A 24,848-nucleotide genomic window follows, 5' to 3' on the forward strand; every position below is an offset into this window, starting at 1 on the left:
CCAAAGCAAGGCAGGAAACCAGCTGGGCAAACTCCAAACTCTGCATCTCCATGGCTGATGTCAAAGCAGTCTTCAGATCTCCACTCATTTTTCATCTTTGTTGACTGCAACAAGGGGTCTGACTGTTTTTGAAACAGGGTCTTCTGTAGCTGAGGCTACTACATTCTGCAGCTCAGGAAGGTCTGGCCTCCTGTCTCCCAAGTGCTGACAGGTGTCAACACCTCACACCTGGCTTTCAAAAGACCATTTCTTTCTTTCTTTTTTTTTTTTTTTCTTTTTTTTGAAACAGGGTTTCTTTGTGTAGGCCTGGCTGTCCTAGAACTCACCCTGAAGACCAGGCTGGCCTCGAACTCATAGATCTGCCTGCCTCTGCCTCCTAAGGGCTAGGAGCAACAGTGTGAACCACCACACTGGGCCTTGCTTTCTTAGTACGACAATCTATTATTGAACCTAAGATTTACCATTTGACTCAACTGGCTACTTATCAAGCCCTGATGTCCACCTGGCTTGCCCCCCTCCCTCGCCCCCAAGTACTGGGGTTACAGACACACACCTTCAAGCCTGGCTTTTATGTAGGTGCCAGCTATTTGAAACTAGGGTTCATGTTCCCACAAGCAAGAACCGGACCCTGAAACTGGACAGAGGGCTGTGAATCAGCCCAGATTTGTAGGTCTTTAATAATTAAAACGTTTTTAAAAAGCTGGTCCCCGGGGCTGGAGAGATGGCTCAGTGGTTAAGAGCACTGACTGCTCTTCCGAGCCGAAGGTCCTGAGTTCAAACCCCAGCAACATGGTGGCTCACAACCATCCTAATGAGATCTGACACCCTCTTCTGGTGTGTCTGAAGACAGCTACAGTGTACTTAGATATAATAATAAATAAATCTTAAAAAAAAAAAAGCTGGTCCCCTCCCCTAAAATCACAGACGACCCCACAAGTACTTACCGGTGAACTTTTGGCTTTAAGAGATTTATTTATACACTTGAATTACCCCAGAGAATAAGGGCGGGGATCTAGGGCTAGGATTTGCTACAGAGCATGTTTTCTTTTTTTAAACTTTTTTTTTTAAAAAAGGAAACAAAACATACTATTTGTGGGGGGAAAAAAGTAGAAAAAAGGAAATAAAATAAACCCCTGGCTGCCTTAGAGAGACTATTTTTTTTTTTCTTTTTCTTTCTTTGTGTGTGTGTGCACGCGCCTGCGCGCGCGCGCCCGGAGTGGGGGCGGGGGCGGGGACGGGGGCGGGGGCGGGGCGGGGGCGGGCGGGGGCTTCCTGCAAAAGGAGAGGTGCCAGTGTGCGGAGCCTTTTGGGGGAGGGCAGCTGTCTGGCAGTCTGAACTTCCTGTGTTTGGGAAACCCAGCTGAGGTCTTACATGAACATTCGCCCATTGTTCTTGAGGAGAGTGAGGTCACAGCAACTTTACAAGCAGCTGTTGCAAACCGAGACACCAAGTGTTTTGCCCCAGCCATGATCAAGGAGGCTTTCAGCAAAGCTTTCCTTGACCGCCAAGAAACTGGGCTCCCTGGAGTATCAATAAACTCACCCACATGCTCCCGCCCTCAAATTCTTTCAGTTGGAACCCAGCCCTGGGTCCGGGGAGGGGGGCCATTGTCATGTGGGCTATGGCTGACTGGGTTCAGGCAGGAGTTGGGGGAGGGGGAAGATGGTCATGTGGGCTATGGCTGACCATGGTGGGCAGGGCTGCCTCCAGGGACCCCTATGGTCCCTGCAGCTTATCCTGCCCTGGGACAATTCTCCAGTCAATTCATTCTGACCCAGGGACCGAGGTGGCACCTGGTATTTTCAAATTCCCAGCATACGGAGCAGACCCTGTCGAGAACATGGATTTTGGTCTTAGCTTTGAAGTGAAGGAGATGAGCGTCAAGCCCACCATGCCAAACTCCTTTCCAGGAAGGAATGGAATCTAGGAGGCCAAAGCAGTTCTAACAGGAAGTGATGTAATGCATCAGGGCTCGGGCCAATAACAGGTCAAGAAACCAGTCAGGAGTTGGTCAGAAACCAAGATGCCGACTTCCTTTAGTACACCTAGGAAGGGGCAGGGACAAAACTGCATTGTCAGACCCTGTTCTGGTCTTGTTAATTTCTTCAGTGATGGCGTCAGCTGAGGGCTTCAGTGATGATGTCAGCTAAGGGAAGATGGCAGATGTGCGCGGAGTTCAGAGCGTGAAGGAGAAGGCTGCTGACAGGGGTGGGGTTGCCTGGCCTCAGGCTGCTGAGGGGGGGGGCGCGGGGTGGGGGGTACCTGGCCTCGAAGTCTAATATACAGATGAGGAAAACCAAGGTTTGTAGTGATAGAGTTTTTTTGGAATGCCAGCTCTGGTGATAAATATCCTTGGCTTCTAGTGCTCCCAAGTCCTATAGAGATGGCTTATAAGGCACGAGGAAGTGGGGAGAGAGACAGCATGGTGTGCCGGTGTGAGGGTAGTCCTATCAGGCTCTTCCCCTCTCGGCTTGGGTAGTCACTGACTGTCCTGTGTCTATACGCAAAGCCAGTGGAACTGCTCCGAACTGGCCTGTCCCCAACCTGGAGCACGGAGAGGCTTGAGCGCATCATCACAGGCCTCTTCCCCATCTTTCTCACCAAGGCTGCATGGCCTTGTGTGCTCCCTGGTCAGTGACATCCTCTGGGCTTCAGATCTAAGCAGGTCACTCTAAGTCACCTTCTAGCCAGCTCCTCCGGGGAAGGGCAGAGAGCCTCATAAGAGCACCCGAGGGTCCCTGGACCTACCCACCAGTCCACCTGAAACCAGCAAGCACAAAGGGGGATGCCGCCACACAACAGTCACGGTGGGGAGAGGCCTCCACGTTTTATTAGGGATGCCGCAGAAGCAGAGCTGCTTTTCAACAACAGATAAATTAACCGCAGTGCGGGTAGGGGTGGGGACTGGGCCAGGCGCTTTTATATATATATATATATATATATATATATATAAAAACAAAGATGAAGACAGACAAACAGACCCCACGATGTGGGGAAGGGAGGCAGCACCATTCAGACAGCAGGGAGGACCAGGGCAGACAGAAGGCGACTTGTCCCCCTCACCCCCAAACTCCATAAGCCTGGGGCTTCCAAAATCAGCCCCATGGGGGCTTTGGGGCAGGGTTGCAGCCAGGTTGGGCAGAGGTGGCACAGCTGGCGGGCAGGAAGCCTAGCACCGCAAGTGGGAGCTGGGACAAAGCAGCCTGGAGCCCCCGGTCCCGGAGAGCAGAGCCTTACTCTGGGGGAGTAGAGGGACTGGGGGTGAGGTCTCTCCCTGAGCTGAGCATGGTTGTCGCATCCACAGCAGCAGTGGCATATGCCAGGGACCCCCATCGCCTTCTTATCCTCTTTCTCCTTGGTCCCTTCAGGTCAAGCTTCACCGGCCCAAAGGCGTGGGGTGTGGAGCACAGAAGCAGGTCGTTGAGGGTCCCTAGCTCCAGAGGAACTGTAGTGGGTGTGGTCCCTCAACCCTGACTCCCACAGGAGGATAGCGAGTCATAGAGGGAGTCACTTAGGGATTCTGAGGTCTCCAGCCCAGGGGCGCCCCCGCTGGCCACTCGGCCTTCCTCGCCCATGTCCGACGTGCTGGGGGTACGACTGCCTCCAAATGCTGGGCCCTGAGGCGTAGATGTGCGGCTGGGATCCAGGCTCTGTTTCCGGTCTACGGGTAGGGCCTAGAGGAGAGGTACTGCTCAGAGAGGAATCGTACCCACCCTGACTGCTGTGGGGGTCCACAGAGGCAGGAATAATGGAAGCCTTCTTCCAAAATGGAATGGGTGGGCGAACTTATCCTCACCTCCGGAGGAGGTGCTGGCTGGCTGTACACAGCTCAGAGACATCCATCTCCCAGTCTCTCCCTCCAGGCACCCAGGCCTCTCTTCTCCCTTCTGTAGCCTTACCATGGGGGTTCTAGGCAGTCCCTCCAGTTGTCGGGGTGGGCACAGGAAGGGGTCGCTGGAGCTGCCAGCTGTTCTGGTGTTGGGGAAGGTCCAGTTCTTGGCCAGCTGGACAGGTGGGGGAGGGCCTGGGTCTTCACAGGGATCTGTCCAGGAAGAAGGGGGAAGTGGACGCGTCGGTCCGGCTCCAAGGAGCCTCTTAGGGATGCCCTACCACTTGAGGGGACACTCACCATCGGGACAGGTCTGATGGCTTCGGTGGCCTGGGGGAGCTGTGAGCAGTCCAGGGAAGGCTGGCATGCTGGGGTGTCTCCCACTCACCAGCAGCTCCTCTATGCCCGGCACCTCCCGCTCTAGTGTGTGGGCACGGCGGGGGACTTTGGTGAGGCCTGGAGGCCGAGCTGGGGGTGCCCCTGGCGGGGGATCCAGACGCAGTGACTTGGTCTTGGGGAGATTTTTGCTGGGGGTTCCGCTGCTGCTGTGATCTGGGGGTGGGAAGGTTCCAATGCCACTGTCCAAGGTTCGAGTCAAGGAGGCTGTGGAGGAGAGGGCACACAGAACGGGGCTCAAGCTCAGGCTCAGGCCAGCCCACTCAGGGTTTTCCTGGCCCAAAAGGCTCCTCCTGCAGAACTCACCCCACCCCCGCAACTCCTCCTCAGCTTCGTACAGGTGCCCCTCAGGGCAGGGAGAATCATTCCTCCACTGCCACCAAGATCTACATCCCCAACAGTCATGGCTGAGCACTAAGATGCTACCCAGGACCTGGCACTGCTGGGGGGACAGGGAATGAGGAGAGAAGGGAACCCCGCTGACCTGTGAAGTGCGCGGTGGAAACTGGCTCTGCCAGGCTGTCTTCCGAGGGCATCTCTTCCCGCCTTCCTGGCTCACTGCTGGGCTGTGTGGGTACAGGAGACCTGAGTGTCCATTCCAGAGCCTCCCGAGCTCCCCCCCACCCCCCCACTGCGCAGGCTCTGAGCGAGAACTTACCTTCCCGGGTTTTCCGCAGCCCTGGAGTGGGCCTACCAGGCCATTCCGAGGCCCACAGGCAGGCCAGGGGCTCTTGGGGTCAGTGGACACTGGCTGGAAATCCCCATACTCAGGCTTGGGCTCCCGCCAGCTCTTGGGGGGCAGCTCCTTGCCATCCACCCTAGGAACAAGAGTGCGATGGGTGTGAGGGAGGCCCAGCTTCCCATGCCTAGCATGCTAAGGTCCAGGCTTAGCCGGAGTGTCCGTCAAGGCTTTAGGTATTGTAAAGTTCCTAAGGAGGCATCAGGATAGCGATGCTTTTGGGCAGTGCCGGGCAGAGGCAGGTCGGGCTCTGAATTTGAGGCCAGCCTGGTCTACGCAGAGTGTTTCAGGCCAGCCTACCTATTCAGACCCTGTCTCACACAAGCACACAAGATGGAAATGCTTTCAGAGGCAGAATCTCTCAGGAAGCAACCAGGATTAGTCATGGTCATGAGGACACAGACCCCTGTGACTGGTGGCTTTTCACGAGGCAGATGCCAAGCACCACACTCCGTGCCTCGTCCCATGACACTCTGGGTTGCCACAGGACTCTGCAAGCAGAAGGCAATCACCAGATGTGGCCCCTAGATCTCTAGAAACCATGGCCACAGTGACTTCCCACCATCCCCTCCTTTATAAAAGTAGTTTGTCTTAGAGACACATTTAATTAGCGATACAAAACAGACCCACGCACCAGCCGCAAGCCCTCCAACACTGCTGGCCCTAGAGAGGTGTTCACTGCTGCCCATCCTGGGGAGAGGGGCCTGTGTATGCTCTCTTCAACACCTCCTGAAGCTTAGGAAAGGCAGGGTGGGTGGAGGGGCAAGCAGACAGGAGGGGCAGGGAAGATCCCGGGAGCCCACCTCCCCAGGGTCACTGTGCCTAGCTCACTAACAGACCAGTTCACACCTAGGACGACGCACTACAGTCCTGGCCTGCTGCCTTGGGATTTCTGAGAACAGGGTATCCCAAAATGAATGCCTTTTTCGGGGCCTGAGTTCTTCAGCTTTTTTACCCAGATGGCCTAGACAGAGTAAACACTGAACGTGGTCCCCTTCTCTAAACTACAACACCACAGTGGCAGGAGTCAAAGGGGAGCCTTCTTGTCCCTTCCCCAATGTAGACTTTCCTCAGACTGGCTAGGAACCAGTATTTGTGTCCTTATATAGGTAACTGAGGGGCTGCAGGAGGCAGGGATCCGGGAAAGGTAATACAGCAAATGAGAGCTAGTCTCAATGAGCTAACACCAGCCAGCCAGTGGGGAGGACAGGGTAGTTAACCCCATTTTATGAGTCCTAACTTCGGTCTTGGCCAGGTCACCAGCTCCCAGGTGTCTCCCTGGCACTGTATTCCTCTCAACTTCTGGGAAGCTTAAACTCCCAGGGTGGCCGCAGCCCACTGAGTATCTGACCCCTGGTCCCAGGCCTCACCTGTTCAGTAGCTGTTGCATGAAGGTGTCTGCACCCTGATACATGCCGGCTAGCTGGCCTTGAGCCTGCCCCAGACCAGGGCTGGGCACAGTGGCTGGGCCCCCAGGCCGTGGGCGGGCTCTGCTCAGGTATGCCTTCTCTTCCTCTAGGGCTCGGCGCAGGTCTTCCGCCTTCGCCATCAGCTTAGAGATGTTGAGGCTCTCAGCCTCCAGCTTCCGGGCTTCCGTCTTGACTTCTTTCCGGAGTGGGGAGCCCCCACCGGCCCCGTCCTTGTTTTTGGTAGCCTCTGTGCGGCGGTTCAGAGCCGGCAGCTTGCTCTTTTTAAGGCCAAACCAGCTGGCGATGCTGCTGGTGTTGCGGTGTTTGGCTTCGGAGCCCGGAGTCCGTTCCTGACCTTGAAGGCGCAGCACGTTCTCCTCAATGCCCTTCATCACCTTCTCCTCGATGGCCGAGTGTGGGGCTGGCCCTTCCGAACCCTGGCTTGGGTCGGCGGGGCCAGGTACTGGGGATGTAGGCTGGCCAACTGTGCTGCCACAATCTGCCCAGGGTGGACCCTTCACTTTGTCAGGCTTGGGGGGCTCCTTGGTGCCTAAGGGTGCCACAGGGCGGGGAACCACCTTGGTGGGGGACTTGGAGGGTAGCTTTGTCGGGCTGCTGTGAGGGCTTTTGGGTTTGCCCAGGCTAGGGGCTGAGGTTGGCACTTTTGCAGGTGTGCGGGGCATCTGGGGACACAGAGCCCCTGCTAGCCGACTCTTGGCCAGCTCCACTTTGGTGAGGCAGCTCCTCGGTGAGATGGGCTCCAGGTCCACTCGAGCTCCCATGGAATGAGAGGAGTAGACTCTGGCACCAGGATCTGTAAGTCCAGGTTCCTGCTGCTTCAGGCTGCTTGTGCCCAAGGCCACTGCTCCCCGAAAGATACCCTTAGCTTCTGGCTGCTCCAGAGGTCTTGCGCTGGGCGGCATGTCTCCAGCACACTCACCAGACCGCACTAGTGCCCTGGCCTTCTCAGCGCTAGACCGGGCTGGCACCCCATTCTTTTCTGGACCCAGAGGCCCCTCGGGGCCTGTCTTCAGTTTCCCAAGTGCTGCTAATCTGTCTCGCAGAGGTGTGTGGCTAGGATCACCAGGTCGTCGCCCAGATCCCTGGCCAGGCTTCTTGGATGAGCCACCCGGGGTCCTGCGGCTGGCATGGGGAGACTCAGAGCCTGCCCTGTCCATGCTCTTCTCCTGGGGGCTGCTGTAGGGACAGGATTCTGGGAGGCCAGGGCTGGGGGCTCCAGGGCTCCTGAGGACCTCAGGGGTCTGGGGCACCTCCAGAGTCAATTGTGGGTAGGTGGGCACCTGCAGCGGGGAAGGAGGTGGTTCTGGGGAAGAACCCCTAAAGGTGCTCCTGGAAAGGTCCAGGATGTTTTCAAAGCAGGGAGACACTACCGGTCCTGGAGACAGAGCAGTGGACACAGCCGACTGGGAGGGTCTGAGCTGCGCAGAGTCTGGCATTGCGGAGCAGGGCAGAGGGCTGCTGGGCAGGCCCTGTGCCCCCTCTGGGGACAGCTCTCCTCCACCCAGACCCCTTCGAGCCAGCAATGGGGAGGGGCTGCCATCTGAGCCACTGTTGCGACAAGGGATTCGAGAGCTCCGGGGAAGCTGGGGACTGAGTTGGGGACCTCCTGGGCTGGGGACCTTCTCTGAGGCTGGAGGCAGCTTGAGAAACTTGAGACCTCTGGCTGGAGAGGGCAGAAGGGGTCCCTGGGCGTCCCCGGGAGAGGGGGGCCCAATCTGGAGCTTGCTTTTCACCTGAGATGAGGAGTGGGAATGGCCAGGCCGGGAGCCCAGCGGGGCATCCCCTGCCCCCATGAACATGCTGAGGAAGGGAAGGGGCCCCTGGCCCTCTGAGGTAGCACCAAAGCCCAGCCTGGTGGCCTCTGGGGTACTTGCACCCCAAGCTGACTTTGGGAGGCCTTTGGACTTTGGAGGTCCTGGATCTGGTGAGTTTGGCTTCCCAGGGCCTGGCTGGTCAGCACTGAGGGGGCCTGTCGCCCCAGCCAGGAAAGCTTGGAGGTAAGTCTCTGTGTCTCCAAGGAGCTGGCCCAGATTTAACTGCTTGCGGGCCAGGGCACCAAGCAGGGTGTCGGGGCTGGGGGCCTCATTGGGGTCTCCTGCTTCATCAGAAGAAGATGAGGAGCTGCTGCCTGGAGCACAGTGTGGGCCGGAGCTGGGGCCCTGGGCTGGCGGTGGGGCCCTGCTAGAAGCCCAGGGTTGCCGGATGCCTTCTTCTTCCCCAGGGCCCCCTAAGACCCGTTCCCAGTGCAGCAGTGCCCCCAGGCTCCCAGGACCGAGCAGCAGGTAGGGTGCCCAGGGTGAGGGTTCAGGCTGCGGTGGGCCACAGGGCTCGCCATTGATGGGCTCTGGGGAGCCAGGGCCTTGGCCTGTGGGTCTCCAGGGGGTGGCAGGTGAGCACAAAAGCAAAGGGTCCGTCTCTTCCAAGGCTCGCAGCACCTCTAAAATCTGAGCTTTCTTCCGAAGAAATGGGGACAGGGCATCCAGCGCCGGGGGTGGAGTGGCCGGGGGACCTGGACCGCCTGGCCGTAACTGCTGCTCCCAACACACCTGGGAGGAGAGAAGGCGTGAGGAGGAGGAGAGATGGTGTGGCTGGTGCCTAGGCCTTAAGGTAAACAGTTCATAGAGGTATCCCAGGGACAAGCTATCACACCTACATCCAAATCCACCGCTCTTGGGATGGGATGCCCTGGCTTCCTCAAGCACTGCTGAGGCCTGCGGAGCTGGGCTGTTGTACCTCACACTCGGAGTAGACTGGGTACCCCATGTCCAGTCTCCTATCCCCACTACTCTTTTTTTTAGAAAACAGATTTTTTTCTTCAAAGGTTTATTTATTTTATATGTAAGCACACAGTAGCTGTCTTCAGACACACCAGAAAAGGGCATCAGATCTCATTACAGATGGTTGTGAGCCACCATGTGGTTGCTGGGACTTGAACTCAGGACCTCCAGAAGAGCAGCCAGGGCTCTTAACCGCTGAGCCATCTCTCCAGCCCCACCTCCCACTACTCTTTTTTTTTTTTTTTTTTTCCCACATTGCTAGCCTGAGCAGTTACAGTGCTGGCCTGTGCTTGTTCTAAGATGGAGGGAGGCCTGCCTGTGTTCTGGCTTCAGAAAGTACAGAAGTTCAAGAAGAGGGTGTATCACAACCGAGACCTCAGTCACTCACGGCAGGCAAGCATGGGCCTTGTCCGCTCAGAGAGCTGAGCGGCAGGCAGCAGTGGCAGCAGGCCTGGGGATGGCCCCATGCAAATCTCTGTTACTCAGCCCTGTCCTGCACAGAGCTTAACTACATGTGCTCTGGAGTCAGGGTATCAAGCCCATGTCTACCTCTTTCACGTGACCTTCAGCAAGTCGTTTGACCTCTAAGTGTCATCGTGTCAACTGCAAAATGAGACAATGATTTTTTAGCCCCATAAAGTAAGAGCCTGACTGAGGTGTCCTGCATAGTTGGTGCCCAGCACAGAATGCAAGGTCTGCAAGCATGTGCGGTGACTCCTGCTGCTTGACTTTACACATTCGCGTGCAGGCCATGACTGGGGGGTGGGGGGTAGGGAGCCTGTTTTTCTTGGTATGAGGCTGACAGCTGAGGGCTCACACGTCCGTCCTGGACAGGAGCCTGCAGGAGAAGCAGCCTGTCCCTGAGACTCGTTAAGAACCCACGGTGGAGCCTCTAGCCAGTAAGACACAAACCCAGTGTCCACTCCTCCTACCTCTCTTTGCCCAGCGCAGTGTCCTGAAGGCAGTGAGGTGGCTGGTCCCTCAGTAGCATTTGGGGATGGGGAGGCTGGCCGTTCTGATGGTGGCTGGAGTGGTGTGAGTGGGATCTGCAGAGAGAACGCAGTGTTATCCACCCCTCTCGGAGCCAGGCAGCCCCACTGTGCCCCTCCAGGGATGGCCCCTGGCCTACCGTACGGCTCTTACCATTGTCCTTTTGCTGATAAGGCAAGCTAAACACAGGGGACAGTCTGAAGACAGTACAGGTCTGGGTGACATGAAAGCAGACTAGAGCAAAGGGACTGGGTTGGGGGACATGTGCAGGGCACAGCAGACCGCGGCAGGTCTAACCAAGTGCGCCTAGCTCGGCTCCAGAACTACTCTGCTTTGTCGCTTAGAAAAAGAGCACTACCATGAAGGCCCCTTCCTATTCTGACCACCTAGGAGCTAAGAAAACAAAGTCACGCCAGGTGGTGGTGGCACTTGGAAGGCAGAGGCTGGTGGATCCCTGTGAGTTTGAGGCCAGCCTGGACTATAGTACAGCACAGGTTCCAGGACAGCCAGGGCCACACGGAGAAAACCTGTCTCAAAAAAAAAAAAAATCCAAACGCACCCCCACATCCCTTCTCCCCAAAAGCTAGGCACAGAGGCCTGCACAGTTCACTTCAGCCTGCAGCTAGCAAGGGGCCAGCAACAGGCCCTCTTCCTTTCCCGTGTCTCTAGTGCACACATGAAAGGCAGCGAGCTATCACTGTGTTCCCCCGGTCTCATGGGAGATATCTACTCTCTAGACTGTACAAGGAGCATGTACCCCAGGTCCTATTTTGCTGACTCTCTTGGTCCTTGAGAGTTCTTCTTGCATGTTGAATGGGGATGCATCAGCTTTAACCCTTCACTCACCTCATTGCTGCCCCCCTAGCCCCCCCCATCCCCCACAGCCTTAAAATCCCTGTAGCATCTAGGCCTTGCCCTTGGCCATCTGCAGCCCAGATCTGCACTTCTGGCCCGACAGTGCTTGGTATTCCAATCCCCTTGACCCCGTGACCCCATTCAGTGGCTTTTAGTCTTGCACAAGGAAGCTAAAGTGACTTTTTCCTAAAGTGCTTCTGTGCTGTGAGGCCTCTTCCCCTGGCCACGGTCCCCTCCGGGCTGTGGATCCCTCAAGCAGCTCCTGCCCCTCCTCCTCCTCACTTCCTGTCACACATCCTTCATCTACCCAAGCTGAAAGTGTGCCACCCTCTGGGTGCTCCTTCCACGGGGACTTCCTTCTCCGCAGCCATCTACAGACTGTCAGACTCCTTTCCACCCGGCGCACAGGTCCAATGTCATTTCCTTGCGGGAACTTCCTTAAGTCTGTGTGAACATGTGCATGTGTGTGCATACGTGCATGCACGCACACACACATGCACACTCTTGAACACTGCTCCTCAGGAGTCACCTGCCTTGTTTCTTAAAAACAGGGCTCAACACCGAGATCTGGGGCTCACAGAGTGGGCTCAGCTGGCTGGCCAGTGAACCACCGGGATCTCCCTGCCTCCACCTCAGAGCCTGGATTGTAAGCACAGAGCATCATGTCCAGCTTTTGACATGGGGTGCTGGGGAACTACGCACAAGCCCTAATGTTTGCATGACAAGTCCTTTACCACTGAGCAAGCCGACCCGTAGGCCTCCCAGTCCTCCAAGGGCTAGCTGCCCCTATCCTGCACCCTGGGACAAGCAGAGCTGCCATACTTGACCCTAGCATGGTTGTCCATGGACTGCCTCTAAGCAGTCTCAGCTGTCCAGAAACACACCGTGCACAGGATGTAACACCCACAGGGTCTTGAGATGGGTTCCTCAGGCCTTGGCAAAGGCATGGCTTCCAAGGGAAGCTTAATTAGTGTCTGCGTAATGGGGCTTTCAACCCAGCGAAGCTCACCCTGGGAGTCACGTTAATACTACTAAACTGCTGCCATTCACCGACTGTCAGCGAGCCGACCACCATATATTACCTCATTTAATCCTCGCAAGGATGTGTAATGCCAGTGTTTTTGTGCCATTTGTAAGGGAAAAACCTAACATTTATATAGTTTGATACTTTGCCCAAGGCCACACTTAGCTAAAAAGCAGTTCAGTTAGAAACCCAACCCCAGTTTACTTGAGGCCAACATTTAATGCTTGTAATTTTCCATTGCATCATGGGAACTTGGGCGAGAGATCGACTGGACCAATCCTCGGTGATCCCACAGTCCATTCAGGTTTTTAAAAAAGTGACTGTGGGTTGTTCACTGGGATGGGGGAAGGCTGGTGACAGCTAGGCCTCAGGGGTCCCTGCAGAGGCACAACAGCTGCAGGGGCAACTGCAGACTATCCACTGCTGCCTGAGATTCAGTTCACGGGGAATCAGATACCAGGTTGGATCATTTGGACAAACACACATGTTCAGACAGACATGGCTCAGCTCCACCCTGATAAAGCTGCTTTCATTGTCAAAAGGGGGGCAGGGGCTGGCTGCCCTCAGAGGCAACCTGCTATTCTCCTTGACTTCCAGACTGCTCTTATCTCTGTGTCTTCTTCCATCCTTGGGGCTCCTGACAGAGTGACATCCGTGACAACTGATCCCAGGACTCATTCCCCGAACCAGCGCCCCACCCATACCCCCACACTGTTCCCAGGGCAGGCAGGGTCCAGCCTGCCAGTAGAAACCAGTGCCTGTGAACGTTCAAACCTCGTATGTGCAGCCACCCACATCCAGTGAACGGGGTGAAGTGCCGTTCTTGTCCTCTCTGTGACATGCAGCTCTGGGCTCCTTTTGCTTAGCCCTGCCCTGGCCCTGGCCAGGAAGAAGCCACGTCAGTGGCCACAGGGGCCTCTAGGGAACTGGAAATAACTGCATTTGCAGTCTCCACCCGACCAACTCCCTACACAGGGCAGGGTGAATCCCAACGTTCTCTGTTATAAGAAGGGGCACACTAGGAGTGAGGGCCATGCTTCTCCTCTTAGTGCTTGGGTAGTGAGGCAGGAGGACTGCCTGAGTGTAAGTCCAGCCAGGGATGTAGAGTGAGACCCTGTCCTCCCCCTCCTCCTCCTCCAACAACAACAACTGAAGATACTGCCTGGTTGAGTAGGGAGAACCTGGGAACGGCGTGACAGATGAGTCTATGGGGACTCGGGAAGTTTTCTTTCAGCTAAAATGCAAGTCTGTTAGTCCAAGTATACCTTCCCCTCAAGGCCACAGGCCCTGTGTTGAGGACAGCCGACACCCTGCTCCTATGAGGTGAACAGAAGCGCAAGCTGATGCTGACGGGGACCACAGGAGAATGCTATGCCCACCTGAGGGAGGGAGTTGGCCGTGAGCTGTAGTTTCTGCTGCAGCAGTGCACTCAACACCTGATTCTGCCGCTCCAGGTCAAACACCCTCTTCTTCAGTTTGATACACTCTTCCCGCAGGTCCTGTCCACCCAGGAAGGACAGGAAGCAAAGGTGAGGAGGCAGGAGAGGGACAGCGACTTCCCGCCCCCGCCAGCTGTGCTCACACCTACAGCCTCTGGGGATGAGCTCTCTAGGTTTGCTACCCTAATGAACGGTAAAGGCCAGTCTCTGTCATGTCCACCATTTCTGCAGCTGGCTTCCTCCCTCCTAGAAGCCATGTCAAAAGGGAGGGGCATCTAAGGCGTGGGAGAACCCTGAAGTCTAAGTGGCCCATGTCACAGCGATCTGAAGAAAACACTTCAAGGCCTTTGAGGCTCATGACGTTGGTAGTGTTTTGAAGGCGATAGAGAAGTCAGCTGGGCTCCGGGTAAGAGAAGGCATTCTAGTCCATATCAAAGTTCCCATGGTTCAGAGACCTGGCCTTACCAACTCACTCTGCTTCCCGGTAGAGAATAAAGGGCCAATCAGAGGTAGTGGTATGGGCCAAGTGGGCCAATAGGGAGCTCCACCTAGGCCACTCCATGGTGGCAGAGACTTAGTTGAGTAGGTCTCTGGAGTCCCAGGGCTATACCTCCTGTCTATACCCCGGGTCTATCCTGCAGCAGTTAGGTGGGTGTGAGACAGTCCTGAATCCACTCACCTTCTGGTTTAGTAGAGCCTGTACCACGTGGTTGGCAACCTGGGGGCACAAAGTCCGGGAGCTGAGCTGGCGTTTTGCCCACCCTCCCCCGTCCCCAGCCCTGTCCTTCGGCAAACCCCACAGACCTCATCCAGACAGCGTTCGTAAGTCTCCCTCTGGTTCTCATTGGCCTGCGCAAGCGCCGAGTTCTCTGCCTGTAGGGTGAGGTGGAAAGGGGAATCGTTGAGGCTCATTTGTACCCTGGGAGCGAGGGTGGCAGAGTGGACAGGCTTTGCCCTGTCCATCAAACTCCTGGACCAGGGTTATCTGACCGTTTTACCCAGTAGCCTCTATGGATATCACTGTCCTCGGAACCAGCCGGGTCGTAAAGGTGGGGTGAGGGTGGGGAAGAGACACTCGTGGCATAGGACAGCTATGTACCCTTCACTGTCACCCGAGCTGGAGAGTGAAGAGGAACCAGGGCTGACCCAGGGGAGCTTTAATAAAGAACCGTCCAGCCCTCTCCTGTCTGGCAAGCCTTCTCCACATTGAGCTCCACGGTGGGCAGCCCTGACTCCCCGTGCCCTGCCCTGCCCTGCCTGCCACCGTGTACCTCCAGCTCCCGAAGTCGGTGCAGAAGCTCCTGGCAGGTGCTGAGCTCCATGCTGCCGTCCTCGCCAGCCGCTGCCCTCAGCTTTCCGGTGCCTCCGGCCGGCTGGTCCATGGCCTTGGGAGTCAGGCTCTGGGAATGAGGCCTGGCAGGCTACTCCCAGGCAGACCAGGAACAGGCAAGGAGAGAAGGCAGGAGGAGGGTGACAAAACTCTCTAGTGACCTCTGCTACACTGGTGATAACGCAACAGCTCAAGGTTAGGCTGGGTGACTCTTGTTTACTCTTCCCATCCTGAGGTCGAGGCTGTGCCTATAGGAACCCCATTGCTCACACACACCCTGCATGGGGGCCTAGAGCCCGAATTCTTTGCTGGTCAACCAGCTGCCCTGTGACTCAACGTCCCTGTTTAGAAAGTAACACCAACTTCAACTAATGTCACTCACTGTTGACACATAAAACTTAAGTCTGCCAAGGGATATTTATTTATTTATTTATTTAAGACAGGGTTCCACTGTGTAACAAGCCCTGGCTGTCCTGGACTCACTCTGTAGACCAGTCTGGCCTTGAACTCACAGAGATTGGTCTAACTCCATCTCCTGAGGACTGAAAGTGTGCACCAACCACGCCAGGCACCAAGGGGATTTGAAAAGTAAAGATGGGCTCAACCTATGGCTCAGCAGGTAAGAGGGCTGCCTGCTCTTCCCGAGGACCCAGGTTCAATTCCCAGCACCCACACCACAGATATGCTTTGTCTCCTCTTGGACACACCATGAAGCATCCTTTGTGCCTCCCACACTCCCTCTTCTGGCTCCAAATGATCCAGGCACTCTGAGAGGGCTTAAAACACTGCCGCCGAGGTCCCAGTGGGCTGGGGGCTTTGCACACGCTGACCTCTCTGCTGGTGCCTCTTGATGCCACCTGCCTTGCAGCGCAGCCAGGTCTTTCTATTGTTCCACAGGCCCTCGAGCTCTATTTGTGCTTGGTGTGCTGTTCTCAGCAGTTCTATAATGGTCCCCTCCACTCCACCCCACTCCCACCCCCGACCAAGGCTGTCAGCTTCTCAGCACAGGGCACAGGACACAGTACTCACTTCCCTGACCAAACTCACTCTTCCTGTGTAATCTGCCATGCAGGACACACACTGAAGACCAGAGACTAGTCTACCCTGGACACACAGGAGCACAGCAGGGCTCTGACTGGCACTGTGCTGTGTCTTTCCCATCAATGAGGCTCCTGCCGTTGCTGTTGGCTTGAAATGACAAGTCTTCGTTTTTCATCTGAGACCCTTTGTGTTATGTATGGCTCAGCTCGAATCTGAAATGTCCCCCACGGGCTCATCTTCCACCCCCACCCTGCCCCGGGGAAATCCTGGAGAAATCCCATTGCTCTGGCCTGCTTGCTCCGGGCCCTGCTCGATCCCCACCTCCTCCTGCCACCCACTCACTCCAGGCCCCCTCGGGCTCATCTTGAGCCCCCGTTTCCTGAGCAGCAGTCTTTAGGACCTTTGGAGGATATAGCTCAGTCTCTAAGCTCCCGGCTGGCAGCTTCCTGACCAGTAGTTGCTAACAGTTTTTACCTCAGACTTTTGCCACTACAGACGAAGACACTTTAACACTGCCTTCCTTGCCAAGAGCCAAAAAAAAAAAAAAAGTCTGGCTTTTTTTAAAAACAACAACAAAAATGTTATTTCTGTCAGGTATTTTGGGCACACAAGAACAATGACTACATTGCAGTGTGGAACCTTTGTGCCGAGGGGTGCATGCCCCTTAGCCTCCACCAAGGGCCTCTCTGCTTCGTCCTTCCCAGTTAAAGGCCCCATAAAAGAGAATTAGAAATTGTGGATCAGAGAAGGGGAAGTCTCTCTCTCAGTACCTAACCCTCACTCCTCTGCTGTGAGGCACAGTGTGGCCTCTCTCAGCCCCAGCTCCTTCCCCAATCCCAGCATGCACAGGCCCCAGGTCCCTCACCGGTCTCTGATCCTCACCAGGCTGGCTCGTTCACTCTGGTAGCCAGATGGGTCACCTCACCTGTAAAGGACAGAGGAACAGTGTTAGTGCAGCATTCCCTCAGTGCATAGTAGGTCTGGAGTAAGCCCAGAGCCCTGCCGTTTTGCTTTCAAAGCTTCTACTTAACGGACAAGGGAGACAGCGCTAAGCTCTGACAGCAGGCAGAGGCCCGCACAGGGTTGAGAGGAAACCCCCGAAAGGCAGAGCAAAGAGCCAGTGGCAGCCTTTAAATCCGTTCAACCTTCCCGGTTTTTGTCTGGTGACATGGTTCCGCACATGGTTCCGCTTGCCCCACAGAGGTCTCCAGATTCCAGCCAGACGTCATTTGCCTCCCAGGTGAGACTTCAGTGCCCTTCCAAACCCACACTGCCTCTAATCTTCCCATCACAGGAGGAGATAAATGCTATAATCAATGCTTGCATTTAGAGCAAAGTAAGGAATAGTAACTCTAGCAAACACGGAATCTACCCTGTGTGCGTTTAGTGTCAGAAGGCTTTTCTGTGCCCCTGCATTAATGTCTCTAACCATGCTGGCTGGGGTAAAGGACCTTGCTGCAATCCCATGGCTGGTTCACACAGCACACTGGGACAGGCGCGGATGCCCCCTGCTCTATGGCCTCAGCTGCACACATCCATTAGCTACATCCAGCAGCTTATATGCAAGCTCTGCCCACCCCTGAGGCCACGGTAGGCAGAGCTTGATGGATGGAACCCCAGATCTTTACAGCTGGTCAGACTTGGGTTAGGACCCTGACTCCGGGGAAGTGACTTTCCTGGCTTGAGAAATGGGTAAGCTTACTCAGTGCAAAGGGCAGGCGGGGGACGCACTGAGGTAACAGTGTTTAGCCTGAGCTCACTGGACACGTTTGATCAGTACAAAGCTGGCGGTGGTCTTGGGTTCATAGTGAACCTGAGTTCTAGACCCCCCCCCCCCATACTGGAGTCTTAGATGCAGGGCATCTACATGTCTTAGGCACTGCCTAGCCTGGCCTGCTCTGACCTTGAGGACCTTCCTTTCAGGCCTCTACCCTGTCAGCACAGGGCAAGCCCAGTCTCCTCAAACACTCAAAAGGAGTCAGCTAGAAGTTCTGAGGCCAGGGAAACAGGCAAAGGAGAGAAGCCTTTCTGGTGTGTGTGTGTGTGTGTGTGTGTGTGTGTGTGTGTGTGAGACAGGGACCTGACCTTATGGCATGCCAGGCAAACATTCTGCCACTGAGGTCTTCCTTCTTGGTGTATGTATGCATTCCACAGTGGGTACGGGCCTCTGAAAGCAGAAAAGGGAGAACTATGTAATATATAAATATTTTTGAGACATGGTTTCTCTGTGTAGCCCTGGCCGTTCTGAAACTCACTCTGTAGACCAGGCTGGCCTCGAACTCAGGGATAGGCTTGCCTAGGACTAAAGGTGTGTACTACCACTGTCTGGCTTAATACTAATTTTTAACACTCCACAAAAACATATAGTCCTGGCAGTTGGAGAGATGGCTCACTTTCTGCTCCTGTAGAAGACTAGGGTTCAGTTCCCAGCACCCACGTGGCAGCTCACAAGCACCTGTAACGCCAGCTCCAGGGGGTTCATCACCTTCTCCTGCCCTCTAAGGCATTGCAAAGACATGGTGCATTTACACAGTGCAGGCAAACCACTCACACACATAAAATAAATACAATAAATCTTTTCTAAGTTAAAGACCTTTGTTATTTTAACATTGTAAAGTGAGCTCGGTCTAACTTGATTTGTTCCCGACATCATCTCATTTGATATATTTAGAAATGGGGGCCTGGGAAAAAATGAAAACAATTTTAAGAAGTTTGTTTCCCTTCCCACACGCAGATGTAAAGGCTTCAGGTTACATTCACAGATCTGCTCTCACTCCAACACTGTCTGCCTATCATCCCCAGCTCCATGCTGCGGCTCCCGATGACCAGGGACCATCAGCTTTCCCCTCAACGCTACATTCTGCACTCACACACACACACACACCAGCAACCCCCAGGGAAGAGCAGTTGGCAGGTGTGCAAACATCTGCGCCCTGGGAAGGTGACTGGGATACACAGGGCAAGGCCCAGCGCCTGGAAATTATAAAACTTGAGACAAGGGAAGCTTAGCAGCTCTTTACCCAAGATAAAACCCCAAAACAGCATAGAGGTCATTTACCAGGATGTCTCGTCATAAAACCAATAAAAAGCATGCCAGGCAGGCGTGAGGGACAGAGCTTGAGGTCAAGTCCCGTGGGGATGCACTGGAGACCTTGACGTGTCTAGGCTATGTGAGAGTAACGGTCGCTCCTGCAGTGCTCTCTGCAATGGCTGCCTCGAGGAAATTTTTGAGTCATTCCCACTGTGGGAGAGACGCTACAGCACCCTGCTCCAGAGGCCGTGGCCAACCCAGGGTGGAGTCTGCAGGCTGCCACTAGCAGAGAGCAAGAAGCTGTCAGCTACACAGGAGAGGGGTCAAAGGAAAAGCCCCACACTTAAACTGGTGCTGGGGAGGGGCACAGCTACATCTATGTCTAGGTATTACATTTGTGTGTCTGTGTGCATCAACATCTATGTGTATGTATTACATTTGGGTGTTTGTGTGCCTGAGCATATGCCACGTCACACGCATGGAAGTCAGCTCTGCAGGTAACTTGAAGCAGTTGGTTCTCTCCTTCTACCACGTGGGCCTAGATTGGCAGGCATGGTGGGTAGCAACTTTACATCCTAGGAAGCTGAAGGTTTATTGAGAAGGTAGATGTGCTGGCACAAGCCTGGGACACTTAGGAGCTTAGGTAGAACTGTCATGAGTTCAAAGCCAGCCTGGGGATAGTTATTTAGTCTTGAAAAAAATGTTAAAGATTTTTCGAAAACTTTTCTGTGGCCCTCTAGGGAACACCAGGGTGCACAGTGACAGGGTCACCTGGATCTCCTGACAATGGGCTACATTAAATGAAGTCTGCAGAAGTCTTTTCCCCAGAGGCTGAACATGTGGGATGTCGCTGAGCCTCGGCCAGGCATTCTCCTCCTCCTCCCTTGGGGCTTCGTCGCACCAGTCGCTGGGGAAAACCCAGGCTTGGATCCCAGGATGGCCCCGGTTTCAAACATTCCTGTGTGGTTCCACAGCGCATCAGAAAGGTTGGATCAGAGAACTCCTTGCCAGCCAGGCTGGGGAAGAGGCTGGCTCTGGAAACTCTTAATGTGACTGGAAGCTTCTACTAGAATGGCAAGCAAGAGGCTCCTCCCTTCATAAGGGGCCTGATTCACAGGGAAGTGACTTTAGTTGTGTGTGGAGGGGGAGGGAGGACAAGCAGAAAGCTCTCAGGCAGCAGGGAGACAGGAAGAGAAAACTGCTGAGAAGTGTCTGGCCAGTCAGGCCTGTGGCTTGCACCTGTGATCTTGATGCTGAGGCAGGAGGACTTATGTGGTGAGATATGACACACCAGCTTGGATTAGAGCAAGAGCCTGTCTTTAAAAAACAAGACAGAAGGGTAAGGAACATATTCCCCTAAAGTAGCCTAAGAAACAGGCCTTCAGAGCACGCCTTTAATCCTAGCACTTGGGAATTCGAGGCCAGTCTGGTAAACAGAGTCCCAGGACAGCCATGGCTACACAGAGAAACCCTGTCTTGAAAAACTTAAAAAAAGAAAGGAGAAAAGAAAAGAAAGGGAAAAAAAGAGACAGAAAGAGAGGAAGGAAGAAAATAAAAGAAAAAGGAAAGAGAGAAAGAAAGAAAGAAAGAAAGAAAGAAAGAAAGAAGAAAGAAAGAAGAAAACCCGAATAAACAGTAAAACTTTAAAAACTTTAGGGCTGAGAGATGGCTTAGTAGTTAAAGAGCGCTGGCTGCTCTTCCAGAGGACCCAAGTTCAATTCCCAGCAACCACATGTTGGCTCATAACCATCTGTAATGGGATCTGATGTCCTCTTCAGATGTGTCTGAAGACAGAGACAGTGTACTCACATACATAAAATAAATAAATAAACCTTAAAAAACAAAACAAAACAAAACAAAACAAAATAACAGAGTAAAAATTTAAACTCCAAAGTCTGGTGGCTCATGCCTGTAATCCAGGGATAGGAAGGGGGAGGCAGGAGAACTGGGCCAGTCCGGACTACAGTAGACCCTATCACAAGCCAACAGAAAAATGCCTTTATCTCCCCAACCCAAAGCCAGGTCTTGTGCATGCAAAGCACTGAGCCCTCAGCCCTGCACCCCCTTAAATCTAGAAGGCTAGGACAGACAGAAGTTTCTGCACCTCAAACACAGATCTTGCCATACTGACCTTGAGTCAGCCAAGGAGTGCTCCCAGCCCCTCCTCTCCAGTGTGTGTGTGTGTGTGTGTGTGTGTGTGTGTGTGTGTGTGTGAGAAGCATGGTTGCCTGGTCTCTCTCTCTCTCCTCACCTGGGCCATCAGCCAAGGCCTTCTGGCCCTGAGGAGCCCCTCACTCCCCAGCTGTTCCCTGAACAGTCCTCCTGGGAGAAAAGCCAGGGGCAGGGGGTGGGGGAGGAGTGAGCAGCTGCAGGGAGGAAGGGATGGGGGCTTACTTAAATTAAAGAGTCATCTGTGACACCAGCCAGTTCAGCTCCCTGGCCAGCTGCTCCCTGGAATCCCAGCCTGTCACACCCAGGGGTCCACTTATAAACAGCAACCTTCGCACCCACAGCAGACACAGAGCAAGCTAAGAGTGGCCCCGGTTTGCAGAGAGTGTGAGCATCACAGGGTGGGACCTGAGAGAGCCCACTTAATTTCTGGCTCAAAGTAGCTAAGGATTCCAACTGGATTCACTCCTTCCACGGGGAAAGAAGCCAAGAAAGTGTGGCCGTCCCCCAAGCTGGTCCATAGACACAATGGCCCTTCTACAGTAATGCCTACTGGATCCTCCCTCCAGCTCCATTCAAGGGTACCCCAAGAACCCACCACAGACTGCAGGTTCTTCCAAACCAACTAAGAGCAGGACCGGGCTTCTCCTACAGTGTAGTATCCAAGCCCCTGGAAGACGTCTGAATTACAACCTCCCTCATCTCAGCGCTCAGAGATCTCCTGTTCCCTGTCCAAGGGTAACAGCTGCTGGAGGTGGGGAGAGGGAAGGGGTTTCCACACAATGGGTTTATTTGTAGGACTACACACCAGGGGCTCAGCAGCCAAGCAGCCGAGGCCCCACTCCCAAAAGGCCGGCCAAGAGCTTAGCCAGCCCAGCTAAGGAGATGGAAAAAAATACGAGACCAGAAGGCTGAGAGAGAGGTAAGGCCTAGCCCACTCCACAACTGAGCTGCCGTGTGACTTCAGGCAAGTCAGTCTCTCAGAAAGAGGTTCCTTCCCACTATGTGGAGATTGTTCTAAAAGAGTAACTCTCACGGAGTGGCCTGGGGACCCCAGTAATGACACTGTCTACCCCCATTTCTCGCCGCCTTCTCCAGGGGCCCTTCCCACGACGCAGAAGCAGATAAGAGGATCTCTCTGCTCTCTACAATGTCAGACACCAGATTTGCAAGCAGTAAGAACACGGGCATTTGCCACTCTTTTGTTTTAGGACATATAATTATTTTCATAAGATACGTCATCACGGTTATTATTATTTCTAACATTTCTATTTCACTGTATTGTTTGTTTGTCTGTTTGTTTTGAGACTGGGCCTCAATATATAGCCTTGGCTAGCTTGGAATTTGCTATGTAGACCAGGCTGGCCTTGAACTCAGAGAGCTACCTGATTCTTGAGTACTGGAATTAAGGGCACAACTAGGTTAGTATAATTATAACATGACAACGACAATGTGTGTGTGTGAGTATGCATGTACACATGTTCTCATTTTGGTGCATGTATGAAGGTCAGAACTGACTACCAAAAGTTGTTTCTCTCTCCTTTCTAGTCCTGGGTGTCAAACTCAGGCCATCAGGCTTGGTGGCAAGTGATTGCCTACTAAACCATCTCAATATACCTGTTTTTACACCTGCCTGACTAACTGTCTGTCTGTGCATGCACACGAAGGTGCATGTGTGGAAGTCAGAGGACGATTCTTGGGAGTCGTCTCTCTCCTTCACCCTAAGGTCTCTGGAGGTCAAACTCCAGATGCTGTCAGGCTCAGTGTCAAATGCCTTTACCAGGATAAGCCATCTCATTGACCTTTAAGAGAACAGAATCAACATTTAAAACTCTCAGTTCTAACACAGCATAGGAAGGGTAGCCAGAGGGCAGAGAGGCCTCTTCCCTGTGGCTTCCTGGCTACCACGTTTCTGTCTTGCCACAGGCCTAAGGCAATGGTTTGAAGCCTATGAAAATACAGACTAAATAAATCTTTCCCTAGAAAGACAGCATAGAGTTCAGATATCAAAAGGCTGGAGAATCATGCCTGGTTGAGAATCACGCTTGGTTGGCTTTTAGTTTTGTTTTTGCAGTCCCGGGATCAGGCCAAGGGATGAACCCTCTACCAACCAGGCTACTGCAGAGTCCGAGGATCCCCTGTCCAGAACAGCCGTCCAGGGCACAGAGGGAAAGTTCAGTTTATCACTGTTACCACTACCTACAGGTGGGAAAGATGGCTAATCCAACTGAGAAGCTACACTCTTTCTGCTTATCAATCCATCTATCCTCTATCTATCATCTATCAATCACCCATCATTTATCTATCTATCTATCTATCTATCTATCTATCTATCTATCTATCTATCTATCATCTATCTGTCTGTATCATCCATCTATGTGTCTATCATCTATATAATCAATCTATCTTTATAATCCATATATTTATGTATCTATATATCTATCTTTATCACCCATTTATGTATCTATCTACCATCTATTTATAATCAATTAATCTATCTATCTATCTATCAATCATCTCCAGTAGCTGAGGCTAGCCTGAACTCCATATCCTACTTTCCCACTTCCCTAGCTGAGGGATTCCAGGGAAGCACAAGCCAAGTCCAGATGGAACCCAGTTTTGAAGAGCCACCGTATCTGGTGGCCGGAGACCCCCAGGTCCTCTGGCATATCCTTTCTGCAGGGAATGGGAGAGGGAAAGACAAAGGACGGACACTCACTCCTGTCCCCAGCTTTTGTTTACCTACTTTTCTCACTTTTTCTGTGTTAACCCAGGGGTCACCTGTGCCAAGTGTCCCACCGGCTCTCCATCAAGGCCTCCAGCCAGAGCTACTCCTCCAATCTTGAAACCATGATTCCCTCTCAGCTACCCACCCCATCTCCCCAGAGGGAGATTCCAGCGGCTGGCTTTTCCCCTATAAGAATCTTCTCATCAGGCTTAGGGGCACACATGTTTAATCTCAGCACTCAGCACAGAGGCAGAGGCAGGTGGATCTCTATGAATTCGAGGCCAGCCTGGGCTACATGGTGAGACGCTGTCTCAAAATGAGCCATAAAAACAAATCTTCCATCCCTGCTCATCACCCGTTAGAGCAGCGAGCTGTCTCTTCCCTGCCCAGGCCAGTTCGTTATGACTGACACATCCCTGCCTGGTTTTGGTATCTACCTTCTGAAGGCATTTTTCCCATTCACTTTTTTTTTTTAACGTGCTAGGAGTTACTCTCAGAGCCTCGAGCATGCTAAGCATCCGCTCAAAAACTTCTGCAATTTTAAGATGTGGTAGTTTCCTGTGAGGCTGAAACATTCCAGTCTGCAGGGAAATTCCTTAAACAGGAAGGTGAGCAACTCACAATAGCTTCCGGAAGTCCCTGAAACTGACCGGATTCACTAGGCCCCTTGCCGGCAGAGTGTGAAGTAAGAGCTGAGGGTCCCTCTCAGACCAAGAAAACTGCACTGTGATGAAGACTCTCAGAGGGGAAAAGCTTACAGAGAGGACTTCCAAGGCCAGCAGAGCTGCTTGGCAAGGTTTAAAATCCTCAGAGCACCGGGAAAGGACATTCTGCAGCCTGCTGAGCCGTGAGCTCCAGGTTCCCAGCTGTGTCAACGGTCACTCACACTGGCGTCTCCCTTTGGTGATGAAGCCATCTCTCAGTCATTTCTGCTCCTGTAAGTAACTTCAATAAAACTGAACAGTTCGCCGGGCGTGGTGGCGCACACCTTTAATCCCAGCACTCGGGAGGCAGAGGCAGGCGGATTTCTGAGTTCGAGGCCAGCCTGGTCTACAAAGTGAGTTCCAGG

At 53.7% G+C, this 24,848-nt stretch overlaps 1 protein-coding gene across 4 annotated transcripts in view; it reads right to left on the bottom strand.

Annotated features, from left to right (window-relative positions):
- Positions 1–2,803: 2,803 nt before the first annotated feature.
- Positions 2,804–24,848, bottom strand: part of Nckap5l (NCK associated protein 5 like) — a 36,495-nt gene continuing 14,450 nt past the window's right edge. For 2 of the 4 annotated variants that reach the window (XM_021183475.1, XM_029470178.1), the window contains exons 2-13: positions 16,717–16,776; positions 14,752–14,901; positions 14,285–14,353; positions 14,160–14,198; positions 13,421–13,540; positions 10,105–10,218; positions 6,336–8,941; positions 4,885–5,044; positions 4,711–4,792; positions 4,131–4,433; positions 3,901–4,043; positions 2,804–3,675 (exon numbers count right to left, since the gene is read on the bottom strand). In XM_021183475.1, coding sequence (XP_021039134.1) covers positions 3,466–3,675; positions 3,901–4,043; positions 4,131–4,433; positions 4,711–4,792; positions 4,885–5,044; positions 6,336–8,941; positions 10,105–10,218; positions 13,421–13,540; positions 14,160–14,198; positions 14,285–14,353; positions 14,752–14,862 — 3,957 coding nt within the window. In that variant the 5' untranslated portion in view covers positions 14,863–14,901; positions 16,717–16,776 and the 3' untranslated portion in view covers positions 2,804–3,465. Of the gene's footprint in view, positions 3,676–3,900; positions 4,044–4,130; positions 4,434–4,710; positions 4,793–4,884; positions 5,045–6,335; positions 8,942–10,104; positions 10,219–13,420; positions 13,541–14,159; positions 14,199–14,284; positions 14,354–14,751; positions 14,902–16,716; positions 16,777–17,936; positions 18,019–24,848 lie in introns of all 4 variants that reach the window. The other 2 variants (XM_029470177.1, XM_029470179.1) reach the window with 2 other exon arrangements.

This window comes from Mus caroli, chromosome 15, assembly GCF_900094665.2.
Source record: "Mus caroli chromosome 15, CAROLI_EIJ_v1.1, whole genome shotgun sequence".
NCBI lineage: Eukaryota > Metazoa > Chordata > Mammalia > Rodentia > Muridae > Mus > Mus caroli.